Source organism: Aedes aegypti, chromosome 3 (genome assembly GCF_002204515.2).
Source record: "Aedes aegypti strain LVP_AGWG chromosome 3, AaegL5.0 Primary Assembly, whole genome shotgun sequence".
NCBI classification, from domain to species: domain Eukaryota; kingdom Metazoa; phylum Arthropoda; class Insecta; order Diptera; family Culicidae; genus Aedes; species Aedes aegypti.
The window spans coordinates 269,994,935-270,007,476 of record NC_035109.1 but is presented as its reverse complement, the minus strand read 5'-3'; the positions used below and the strand labels follow the sequence as shown (position 1 = coordinate 270,007,476).

The 12,542-nt window shown below is 38.7% G+C and overlaps 1 protein-coding gene across 1 annotated transcript; it reads right to left on the bottom strand.

Annotated features, from left to right (window-relative positions):
- Positions 1 to 294: 294 nt before the first annotated feature.
- On the bottom strand, positions 295 to 12,336 carry LOC5577236. Its single transcript, XM_001656292.2, has 7 exons — positions 12,165 to 12,336; positions 11,823 to 12,104; positions 6,987 to 7,040; positions 1,383 to 1,934; positions 1,063 to 1,314; positions 854 to 997; positions 295 to 777 (listed from the first exon to the last, which is right to left on the bottom strand). Exons 1-7 carry the CDS (start codon positions 12,198 to 12,200, stop codon positions 625 to 627), a joined length of 1,473 nt encoding a protein of 490 aa, XP_001656342.2. The 5' UTR covers positions 12,201 to 12,336; the 3' UTR covers positions 295 to 624.
- Between the last annotated feature and the right edge of the window lie 206 nt (positions 12,337 to 12,542).

Below are 12,542 nucleotides of genomic sequence, written 5' to 3'. Positions count from 1 at the left end.
TGTCCTTCCAAACAAATGCTTCCATCCTTGAATATTTCAGTTCGAAGCACTTATTCTTTGAACTCTGGATAAATTTCCCATGTTTCTTGTATACGGTACACTGCCCATAAACACATGTCAGTCCCATGTTTGCTGGGTTTTCTATTCACATGGGACAGTTATGCATTTATGGGCAGTACAGTAGTTTCATTTTCTGACACTGCGTTTAACAGTGATAGTCCCTGCTCAATTTTTTTCGATCGAAGATATATTAGTACCTAGAGTGGAGTGAAAACAATTTGATCTCAAGACGTCTTCATTTTAATAAATTACTTTATTTCGACAGGGCTAGGCATGAAACATTCTAGTTAAATAATTTATACTCAATTAGGCTACTTACATACCGATAGTTTCCTATTGTAAATTGTCAAAACAAATAATTTATTTTAGATTCCTACTTTCACAATATATGAAACAAATTAAAACCTAATCATAGAATAATTATAATTTACAATTTCAAATGTACATTCGTCCCAAATTGCATCTCTTCGATTGATCAACTCACACCTCATCGCGGTTCCGCTCCGGTTTGCTCTGCATGCGCTCGAAGTACACCGAATAGTACCCGGTAGTTTTCCCGTTTAGCTAGAAAAGCATAAAGCTCTCGATTTCCATATCCGGCATCAACTCGCGCAACAGCTCCACGCCATCGAGTGTTATCCGGTGGCAGCTGGCGATTTCCATCCGGGCCAGATTTGGAAACTTTTCCGCCACCATCGGCAGAGTGGTATCGTCGAGCTGCGGCGATATAGGAAAAGAACCCTGTGGTCAAATCCCACACAGACTAGTTTACTTGCCGCAGAATAGAGCTCACTTTATCACAGCGATACAGCGAAAAGCGCCGTATTGTGTTGGCAGGAATCAGCTCGAACAGGTTCTGCGGTACGTCCAGATAGCCTAGCTTCAGTTCATAGAGCCGAGTTAGACGATCCAGGAAACTGAAAGCGTCCTCGGTGAGCTACAAGGGATTTGTAATAAGCATGAATCAATAGACTTGTGTAGAATGGTTGGTAAGTTATTTACATTCGGGCAAAATTCCAGCACCAAACATCGTAACGAGTTGATGTTACAGCTGATATACTTCAGACACTCATCGTCGATGTCCGATTCAATGGCTTCCAATATCTCCAGATTGGGCGCGATGTCTTTCAGAAGGCGAAAGAAACCTTGAGTATCGTCGATAAGTACCGAGTGGAGGTATAACTCGTGAAGCGATGGTATTGGACCGCAGCCTTGTAGGATGTTACATCGAATCCAACCTTCGACTTTCAAGCACTGCAAAACCAAAATAAAATATGACTTCCAACTCATACAACCACAAAAGATTAAATATCTTAGCTCACCTTCAGCTTCTTCAGTTGTCCCAAGTGTCGGAATGCGTTCGCTCCCAAGTTGTCGCCCTTCAAGTACAAAGTAGTCAACTCGGCACAATTTTCGGTGATAGACGCCAGCACCTCTTCACTGACGTTACATCGGAGAGTTATCCTTTTAAGTCTCGGCATTTGTCTAAAGAACTTACACACGGCTTGAACCGCTTGCGGAACTTCAAACTGTTGATCGTCGCAGTAGAAGTCCAGTATTTGCAACTGTGGAAAACGCAACTCGCAGAATGGCAGGAAGAAGTCATCTCGCTTAAAGAATACGGCCAGCTCACGGAGCTGAGAACTAAAGTGTCTGTACACGGAGAGGGCTCGCTTCGAGTCACAGTCCATGTCCAAACTGGTGATGTTCGGGGTCATACTGCGGAAGTCAATCTCATCCAGCTGGAGGCCAGCGTCGTTCTCCAGGTAGAGGTGCTTTAGCTTACGTAGCACGGGGAAGGGTTCGACCGGCTCTCGATTTCCCAGTTCCGGGCATATTCGGGAAACGATGTATAAACTCTCCAGATTCGGTACCTAGAATGATGACATGAATTAAACACACTTAAGTTATTTTACGGATTCCTGTAAAATTTCAACAGCTCACTCAGGCAAATGGACTATCGATAAACATAGGAACCTCTTATGAAAATTCGCCACAAGAAATCGGGTTGAAATTCATAAATTTGCCTTATGAAACCAGAATATGAAAACAAAAAACGATTACGCGGCAGCCTGGAATCGAACAAAGAACCTTGCGATCGATAGGCCTGAGCGTACACCACGCGCCTATGGACACCTTGATGCGAAGTGATGCTAAAACGATACATAAAGCGTTCGTATTGCAATACTCCACTGCACTGTGGCGTCACGCATCAATTTTGACAGGGACTGGTCCTGTTGTTTACAGTTTGGACTTAGTACTTTTTTCGAATCATTCTTGATTTCGTGAAAGTTTGCTGCGAGGATAGGTCAAATCCACTGCAGATACCCACGGATCGTATTATTATATCTTCTTACCGTGGAAAATCGTCACCATCAGCATGCTGGTGATAGAAATGCGAAGATGAAAAAATGATGGAAAAACGACTAAGTCCGAAACGTAAACAACAGGACCAGCAGCTGTCAAATAAGTGAGGTTAGGCTCGTCATATGCAGCGCTCTATAACCGTTCCACCTTTCATAAGGCAAAATGTATGAAATTCGATAGTCCAGTTCGCTGCGTGCTGAACAGTTCGGCGGAATAAATTAACGGAGTACGGTAAATTTTTACAGTATTCGGTGAAAAATCACCGGAATCCGTAAAATTTCGACGGTATTACGGTGTTTTATTTCACCGAACTGTTCAGCTGTTGAGATTACGGTGAAATTAACCGTAAGAGCTTAGTGTGAAGGGTGTACGGAATCAAATTGCACCACTTTTAAATGGCTGTAACTTTTTACCCGTTGGGTATTTTCAATTGACATTTTGGGTGTGATTTGTTCAACGTGTGTTTGTTTACGCTGTTGTAAGGTGAACCCAAACTTTTGCACGATGACTTGAATGATTATTTCATTGACTTTGAATAGTTTTCAGATTTTCCCGCCAAACTTTCGTGAGCCCTCTTCGAAGAATATAAGATAACGATTCTGATGATACATTGATTGAAAATTTTGGTCGATCAATAACTGAAGAAACTCGCCAAGTTTTTCCAGTGTGTTTTTTTTAAATGTCACAACTTTGAGTAAAAAATTAGTATACAAAATTCAAAAAAATGTCTTCGGTATAAGAATACCTACGAAGTAAGAATAACCCATTGTCTTTAGATTGCACCATTGAGAGTTTCAATTGGACGTATAATCACAGTGAAATAGATGAAAAACACTTTTGTATGTTTTTAAGGAGGTGAGCCGAAACTTTTGCACGGGTCTATATGTAAGAGCAGACTTCCGACAGCATCCGGGGCTCCAGCTTTTCACTGCTCATCATAAATTCGATGTCCCTGAGGAAGTTAGAAAGCAGAAGATGTCAAAGTTTGCAAAAAAAAAATATGATTTGGCAAGCAATTTGCTCGTGTGGAAGTCGGAGCACTCTATTCGTGACAACTGGAATGGTTAGCTTGGATTTCTTTCTGGACCCAGACAACCAGAATGTACATATAATGGAATCACCTTTTGCGTTATGCGATGCTTATATGTGGAAAGTTTCACGTATAAGATGGTGCGAAAAGGCCTTATACGTACAAATGTGGAGGCGATATACGTGCATTTTTATATGATGAAAAATAGCATGCAATGCGAGTGTATCGATTTTATTGCGAATCAATCTGTACTCATATACGACTTAATTTATGATAACAAAGTTCATTTGACAGCTGCTACGGATTGATCCGACTAACTTTGTACGAGTATACGGAACGAAACAAAATGTACATATGAACTCAGAAAATAACGTTTTATGCGAGAAAACCCATCAATCAAACGATGTCATCCACCATGTAGTGCGGGTGTGATGCAATTTGTATAAATAAACGACTTTGTTCGTCAATTGTTATGCGACTTCTGGTTGTCTGGGGAGGGTGCCTAGCAAATTTGTTGTTTACCGAAGTAATGTTACCGAAAGTGCTCTGTGATATCTCCAGCAATTTAATTCGTTTCACGCGACTCATTTTTTTTATCTCCTGTGTGTGTTGAGCGTTTTGATGGAAAAATGGAATGTGAAAAGCGACGGATTGCTGAGGAGTTTCGAAAAAGGAATTTGGTGAGTTTGTTCTGATCAGCAGCGCATTACCACAACGTGTAAATATTAACCATTTGTCGGCCAAAACGTCTACCAATCGTACCGTAATTTCGGGTGAAATTGATCATTTTTCACGTTTTTTCTAGTCTGTTAACAAAGCAAAACAGCTAAATGCAGGAAAACAAGTACGAAGGTGAGCCTCATCGACTCATGTACCGTAATTTTCTAACAAATGTCATTTTAGTCTTAACAAATATATCTAAAATAAAAAATCAGGGGATCTCATTTCGGGGTGAAATTGATCACTTGTCAATGCCATTATTGTTAGTTTTCAAAACAACTCTACATGATAAATTTGAGCGCCTTAAATCCGAATATGCTTGTCAAATTCTTAACAATGCAATATTTATATAAATAACGAATAGTTAAATATCAAGAATTACGCGGAAAACGCCTAAATGCATGCAATTTCCAAAGGAATACAATGATATCTAACAGAAATTCAATTATTTCGACCATATGAGCTAATTGGCACGAGTTTTGGTGATGGAATCTGGTTTGGGGATATATCTCAAGCATCCTCACAAACTTTCAGGTTTATACCATGTTCAAATCCTTGCTTAGAAATAGAAGTTCATACGTGTTTGTCAATACTTCAGCGTGCATGATTTTAAAATTTTACAATATTTTCATAGTAATATTCATTCTTTAACGCAAAAAACTTCACAACACACAATACGACAAAAGTTACGACAAACAACGTTCACTTACTGCAGCTTACATTGATATTTGTGCTCCATTACGAATAAATAAAATCGTGTGATACGATGATCAATTTCACCCTTCTGATCAATTACACCCGATTTTACGGTATCCTATGGCAGTACCCTTTCCATCAACATTCCACAACATCCCGTAACACGTATGAGAGGTCGTAGAGTTCTCTGCATCTTTCTCAAGTACAAGGTGTTCAATCAATCTTCCTTTCCCATTCCCCAGCTTTCGCAAGAACGTGGCCAGGCCTTCTTCTTTCTGGCGTTACGTCCCAACTGGGACAAAGCCTGCTTCTCAGATTAGTGTTCTTATGAGCACTTCCACAGTTATTAACTGAGAGCTTTCTTTGCCGATTGACCATTTTTGCATGTGTATATCGTGTGGCAGGTACGAAGATACTCTATGCCCTGGGAATCGAGAAAATTTTCTTTACGAAAAGTCCCTCGACCAGCGGGATTCGTACCCACGACCCTCAGCATGATCATGCTGAATAGCTGCGCGTTTACCGCTACGGCTATCTGGGCCGCCAGGACAGCTCTCGATTATTGGAGGATGCGTCAATCTTGTTTAAGAGTTAGAAGTTAGTCCCAAATTTCTGACTGGTCACGGATAGGGGGGGAGGAAACCCTCATACCATGGTCTAGGACTGTACCACCTAAGAATTTGTGCGAAATGCCTAATTCTAATATCGCTAAACATTAGCGATTGCGAAATTAAATATTCACTACGGAAAATATACATTCTTTCCAACCCAGTAAGGATTGTTCCAAAGAACTCGCGAGGAATATCTGATATAATTCTTCCATGAATTTTTCAAATTTCGGGAATTTTTTCATGAAATATTTCCTCCTGGCGTCAGCAAGCCATAATTAGCTTTTTCAATTTCCAAATTTTCCGGAACATAACCCAACTTTTATTCGTCAATAGAAATCGATACTTTTCCGTAATGACTACGAGTTCAGAGGTATATCCTTAAAACAACTATATTTTGCAGTCCCCCAACCAAAGACAAATTAAAGACCTCCATGTCCCTTGCAGTTGCCCAAAATTTTATGGCTCATAAGGTAATCTAGAATGCCGTGAAAAGTGTACTGCGATCTGTCAAACTTGGGTACCGTAAAACGGGGTAACTTTGATAGTTTTTTCGAGGAAAACTTGAATATTTATGCATGCTGTTTCAAAGAATTACAATTTATATTTTTAAAACAAGTACTGACATCCTAGCTATCGATTGCACTTGATAGATTGCCAAAAGATTTATTCTGAATGGATATATAATTTTTCATATAATCGAAAGTCGGTTTTCTGTTTTGGGGTAACTTTGATAATGGAGTATAAATCGAACAAGATTGAATGAATTACGGAACATTTATAAGGCGTTGCATACCTCTAGGCGTTTAACGCTATATGGAAATTTCTGACTTAGATTACAAAAATGCTCCCAGTTTGTAAAAATGGTTTTCGCTAAGAGATTTGAGACCGAATTCATGTTCTACTATAACTAGGATGTCATGGGTAAGTGACGAACTCATTATGACTTTATCAAATAGTGGTCGTAGAACAGATTGTTTGTAAGCGTTGCAAAGATGCTAAAATCTTGTAAATTTTTAATATTTGCATAAAAATCGTCTAATGCACTTGATTCCAACGAAAATAGCTTTAACATGAAGTGTCATACTAATATTCTTTAGTTTTGCATTCGTTTTTCTTAACTGATTGACAGAAACTTCGTTATTTCGTTTAATATGTTGAGGGTCCCGCACTATCAAAGTTACCCGCATTATCAAAGTTACCCCGTTTTACGGTACCTTTTGCACTACCGAGGGACCAAATGCAGTACTAGAAGTGGTACTCAATCTGAGCCCGAGTGCGACGGACCTGCCCCAACGCTTAGTTGATCCTGTGGGGTGACTGTACATAGCATTAGTATATGATACTGAATTTTTGTTTTAAAGTGAGATGAGGGCTCGATTAGGTGAAAATCGACCTCCAATTCAATCATCTTCGATTGAATTTCTTTCATTCATATTGGACCCGAAAATTCCAACAAGATTCCTCTATCCTGTATCCTAATAGTTGCATTCCATTCCACATACCTGCACCAACATCTGTCTCAAATCATGAACCATTATGAAATAGTTTGGACAAATACAGTGCGCATCGTACCTTCGTGCTGTGCGTACACGAATTCTCTCTGCTCTTGGAAGTTTTCTTAAAAACTACCTAAAGCAATAAAACAGTACTTTTCAGTGCTACACAAACAGTACTTTTCAGTGCTAAAATTAAAAACGGTACTTTTCAGTGCTACTTAAACAGTACTTTTCAGTACTATTTTTTCTACTATTGATCCCTTTACGATCCTTGTTTGGACCCGTGCCTTCGATTTTTCGTTGGACCCGTTGGCGAAAGCTAGCGGTGGTAATCCTTCTTGGACACCGTCTAGGGAAAAAACCTCTCGAAGGTCACGTCTTTCTCGTTTATTAACTAAACATGGTATCAACAACTAACAAAAGGAAGGGTGAATCTCTGAATTCACTACTTCCTTCCAAAAAAGTGGGTTTTAAAACTGTCACTACACGTGGCAAGAATGGAAGAAAGGACGCTTCCCCGGAATGCGAAGTTTCTTCCAAGGGTGAAATGAATAATTGTATTGAAATGAGCAATCAGTTCGATGCTCTAGACAAATTTTCCGAACACCAAATCGAAGCAGCCTCTAGCCCAGGCTCTTTGATTCAAGTGAGGAAGCAAAGAGTGCCGCCTATCGTGGTCAGTTGTTCCGAATTTGGGGGATTTAGGCAGGAGATCTTGAACTCCATTAGGGGAATCAAGGTTTCCTTCCAAATCGCAAAGAAAGGAGACTGTCGCGTTTTGCCGGAAACTCTTAAAGATCGCGAACTTCTTCTCAGATATCTTGAAGAGAAGAAGCACAAATTTTTTACTTATGACGACAAAACTGAACGTTTGTTCAAAGTCGTCTTGAAAGGTCTCTCAAGTGACTATAAGTCACCTGAAGAGATCAAAAATGGAATAAATGATTTACTTGGATTTTCCCCAGTCCAAGTAATCATTATGAAAAAGAGAACCCAATCTGGCATTGTTCGGAAAGGGCTTTCTCAAGAATATTATTTAGTTCACTTTAACAAAAAAGAACTAAATAATATTAAAGCTTTAGAAAAAGCTAAACTTATGTTCGATGTCCGTGTGACGTGGGAACATTTCCAGAAACCTGGAGGAAATTACCAGAACCCCACTCAGTGCCGTCGGTGCCAAAAGTGGGGTCATGGTACAAAAAATTGTCGCATGGATGCTAAATGCATGATTTGCGGAGGTTCTTCTCACGCTAAGGACGACTGTCCTGTGAAAGAAGATACCAGAAAATTTCAATGCGCCAATTGCAAGGGCCCTCACAAAGCTAACTTTTGGGAATGCATTTCACGCAAAAGAGTCGTTGAGGCTCGTGCCAAGCAGATGAAGGATAATATCCGTTACGATAACGGTCGTTTCCGGAATTTGCCTGGTAGAGTATCGAACAATGCTCATTTTTCAGTTAACGATCGCTTGATTAGGAATCATACCCACCAGGAAGATCATAATCATGCTCATTCACAAACAAATTTTTATCCGTCGGGTAGCCGTTCGAATCTTTCAATTTCGAATGTATCTACCCACGGTAAATCCTTTGCCGATATCGTAGCAGGTAATTTGAACTCTTCCCCTGTTCGTTCCATGAGTACCCATTCTACTTGTTTCAAATCAAATGGAAAAAACCCTACCGCCACAGGTAACTCCTACCCCGCTTCTTCGTCTACCGAAAATTCCAATGGGAAATCATCAGATGATATGTCTGCCTCTGATTTTAATTTTCTAACTGAACAATTGAATCTAATGATTGATGCAATGTTCAAAGCCACCACTATGACTGAAGCAGTCCAAGTAGGTGTAAAATTTACAAATAAAATTGTTATTGGATTACGTTTTTCTAATGGATCCAAATAATAATTTAAATATTTTAAATTGGAATGCTCGTTCTCTGAATGGTAAAGAGGACGAGCTGTTTAATTTTCTTACAGCTAATAACGTGCATATAGCAGTTATTACCGAAACTTATTTAAAACCTGGATCCAAATTTAAAAAAGATCCTAACTTTTTTGTTTATCGTAATGATCGACTTGATGGGGCATGTGGGGGAGTTGCAATCATCATTCATAGGCGTATAAAACATCAACTGTTTTCGTCATTTGAAACTAAAGTTTTTGAAACTTTAGGTGTTTCTGTTGATACACAGTTTGGTAAATATACTTTCATAGCTGCCTATTTGCCTTTTCAATGCTCTGGACAGCAAGTTAATTGGCTTCAAACTGACTTGCGAAAATTAACTCGCAATAAGTCAAAATTTTTTGTCATTGGTGACTTTAATGCCAAACATCGGTCATGGAATAATTCTCAAAGTAATTCCAACGGCAGAATTTTATTTGATGAGTGCTCTTCAGGATATTTCTCAATTCAATACCCTGATAGCCCTACATGTTTTTCCTCTTCTAGAAATCCATCTACGATTGACTTGGTCTTAACCGACTCTAGTCATCTTTGTAGCCAATTAGTTACTCATGCTGATTTTGATTCTGATCATGTCCCTGTTACATTTCAAATATCGCATGAAGCGATTCTCAATCCTATCAGCTCCACTTTCAATTATTTACGAGCCGACTGGAATATATATGAAACGTATGTTGACTCTAATCTTGATGTTAACATTTCTTTACAAACTAAAATTGATATTGACAATGCTCTTGAAACTTTAACAAATTCCATTGTTGAAGCCAGAAACATTGCAATTCCAAAATGTGAAGTAAAATTTGAATCCGTGATTATAGACGATGATCTTAAACTCTTGATCCGTCTTAAAAACGTGAGGAGAAGGCAATTTCAACGCACTCGTGATCCTGCTATGAAAATTATATGGCAGGATTTGCAGAAAGAAATCAAGAAACGTTTTGCAGATTTAAGAAACAAAAATTTTGAAAATAAAATTTCTCAATTGGATCCCGGCTCTAAGCCCTTTTGGAAATTATCTAAAATCTTGAAAAAACCTCAGAAGCCTATACCGGCATTGAAAGAGGAAAACAAATTATTACTAACTAATTGCGAAAAAGCTCAAAGACTTGCTATGCAGTTTGAAAGTGCGCACAATTTTAATTTAGGACTTACTAGTCCAATTGAAAATGAAGTTACTCAGGAGTTCGAAAATATTCTCAATCAAGAGAACGTTTTCGAAAATGCCTGGGAGACTGATTTGGAAGAAGTGAGAACTATTATTAAAAAATTCAAAAATATGAAAGCTCCTGGCGATGATGGAATTTTCTACATCCTCATCAAGAAACTTCCAGAAAGTAGCTTATCATTTTTAGTTGATATATTTAACAAATGTTTTCAATTAGCATATTTTCCTGACAAATGGAAAAATGCTAAGGTTGTTCCAATTTTAAAACCAGACAAAAATCCTGCAGAAGCTTCTAGCTATCGTCCAATCAGTTTGCTTTCCTCCATCAGTAAACTTTTTGAAAAGGTTATTTTGAACAGAATGATGGCCCACATCAACGAGAATTCTATTTTTGCCAATGAACAGTTCGGATTCCGCCATGGACATTCGACCACTCATCAACTTTTACGTGTAACAAATTTGATCCGTTCCAACAAATCTGAAGGCTATTCTACTGGTCTTGCTCTTCTAGACATAGAAAAAGCATTCGACAGTGTTTGGCATGAAGGTTTGATTGTAAAATTGAAAAATTTTAATTTTCCAACATACATTGTTAGAATAATTCAAAGTTATCTGTCAAATCGTACACTTCAGGTTAATTATCAGAACTCCAGATCTGAAAGACTTCCTGTAAGAGCTGGTGTTCCCCAAGGCAGCATTTTGGGACCAATATTATACAATATTTTCACATCTGACTTACCTGAGTTACCTCAGGGATGTCAAAAATCTTTGTTTGCGGATGACACAGGCCTCTCCGCCAAAGGACGAAGCCTGCGTGTCATCTGTAGTCGATTGCAAAAAAGTTTGGATATTTTTTCTTCATACTTGCAAAAATGGAAGATTTCTCCTAATGCTTCCAAAACTCAACTAATAATATTCCCACATAAACCAAAAGCTCTTTATTTGAAACCTTCAAGTAGACATGTTGTCACGATGAGAGGGGTTCCAATAAATTGGTCAGATGAAGTTAAGTATCTAGGACTCATGCTAGATAAGAATTTAACTTTCAAAAATCACATTGAGGGCATTCAAGCCAAATGTAACAAATATGTAAAATGTCTCTATCCCCTTATTAATAGAAAATCAAAACTTTGTCTTAAGAACAAGCTTTTGATATTCAAACAAATTTTCAGGCCAGCCATGTTGTATGCTGTACCAATATGGACTAGCTGTTGTAATACCAGGAAGAAAGCTCTGCAGAGAATTCAAAATAAAATTTTGAAAATGATTCTGAGGCTTCCTCCCTGGTATAGTACCAATGAGTTACATAGGATATCCAATGTTGAAACATTGGAACAAATGTCAAATAAAATAATCAATAATTTCAGGCAAAAATCGTTACAATCTACTATTGCCACGATTAATGCGTTATATGTTTAGGTTAAGTTAGGTTAAGTATATTAAAAACTTTTTTTTTTCTCTTATAAGCAGGTGAAATCAACTCACCTGTAAAAAATCTGAACTGCTACGGCAAATGAAATGTAATATGTTGTTAACAAAATGTTAATAAAATCTTAGATTTGTTTTACCAAATTAGGATGATAGTGTTGTCTAATAACACAGAACACCTAGATATAAGAAATAATGAATGTAATGTTTGGAATGATACTAATAAAGAAATTAAAAAAAAAAAAAAAAAAAAAAAAAAAAAAAAAAAAAAGTTTGGACAAATTTTCAGGCAAACGATCGATTCCTCGAACTTTTTCAGCACCGTCAGCAGCACTTCCAAGTCCAACTGGTCACTCCGGTAGTAGAATCCGATGTTCTTATACGCCCGGGTGCTGTCCACCAGGTACTGTCGGTACTGATTGTGGACTCCGTCTCGAAAGTCCAGTCGCAGCATAATCCGACTGAGAAATCTCCCACTGAAGGCAGCCTGTGCCCACGAACTGCACACCAGGGATGCATTTTTCAGATCCTGCAGCGGGAGGTGCTCGAATATGCATGGCAGCAGCTGAAATAGGGAAGGTTTACTGCGTGGGTGCCTTGAGATGGATTATAATTGAATTTTTACCTCTTCCGGAAGGTCATTGATTTCTGTCGATTCCATATGAGATCTTAATCGAAGTGATGTTTTGTGCAATCGAGGAAATGTTACGCTTTCGATGGGTGGACAGCCGAATGCAGACTGTGCATCAGAGAAAAAACAACAATCGATAATCGCGACGAAACCAAAACAAACCCGAGTTTGACAATGCGTCCCGAGCGTCAGTAGATGCCAAAAGTGTTGTGGTTGCTGTGGTGAAATTCTAGACCAAGGTGGTGAGTAACGGTTGAAACAGTTACCGTAGAACAGGCCTGCCCAATCTTTTTGAACTGCGGGCCACATCACAGGAATAATTTTGTGTCGCGGGCCACATTTTTAAACGTACAAGTATTCCCATGAAGTCTG

Excerpts from the sequence above, each read along its gene's own strand:
- LOC5577236 (XM_001656292.2), bottom strand. The coding sequence starts at position 12,200 with ATGGAATCGACAGAAATCAATGACCTTCCGGAAGAG. Across the intron at positions 1,935-6,986 it reads TGAGACAGATGTTGGTGCAG|GTACCGAATCTGGAGAGTTT; the intron begins GTATGTGGAATG and ends TCATCATTCTAG. Across the intron at positions 1,315-1,382 it reads GACAACTGAAGAAGCTGAAG|TGCTTGAAAGTCGAAGGTTG; the intron begins GTGAGCTAAGAT and ends TTGGTTTTGCAG.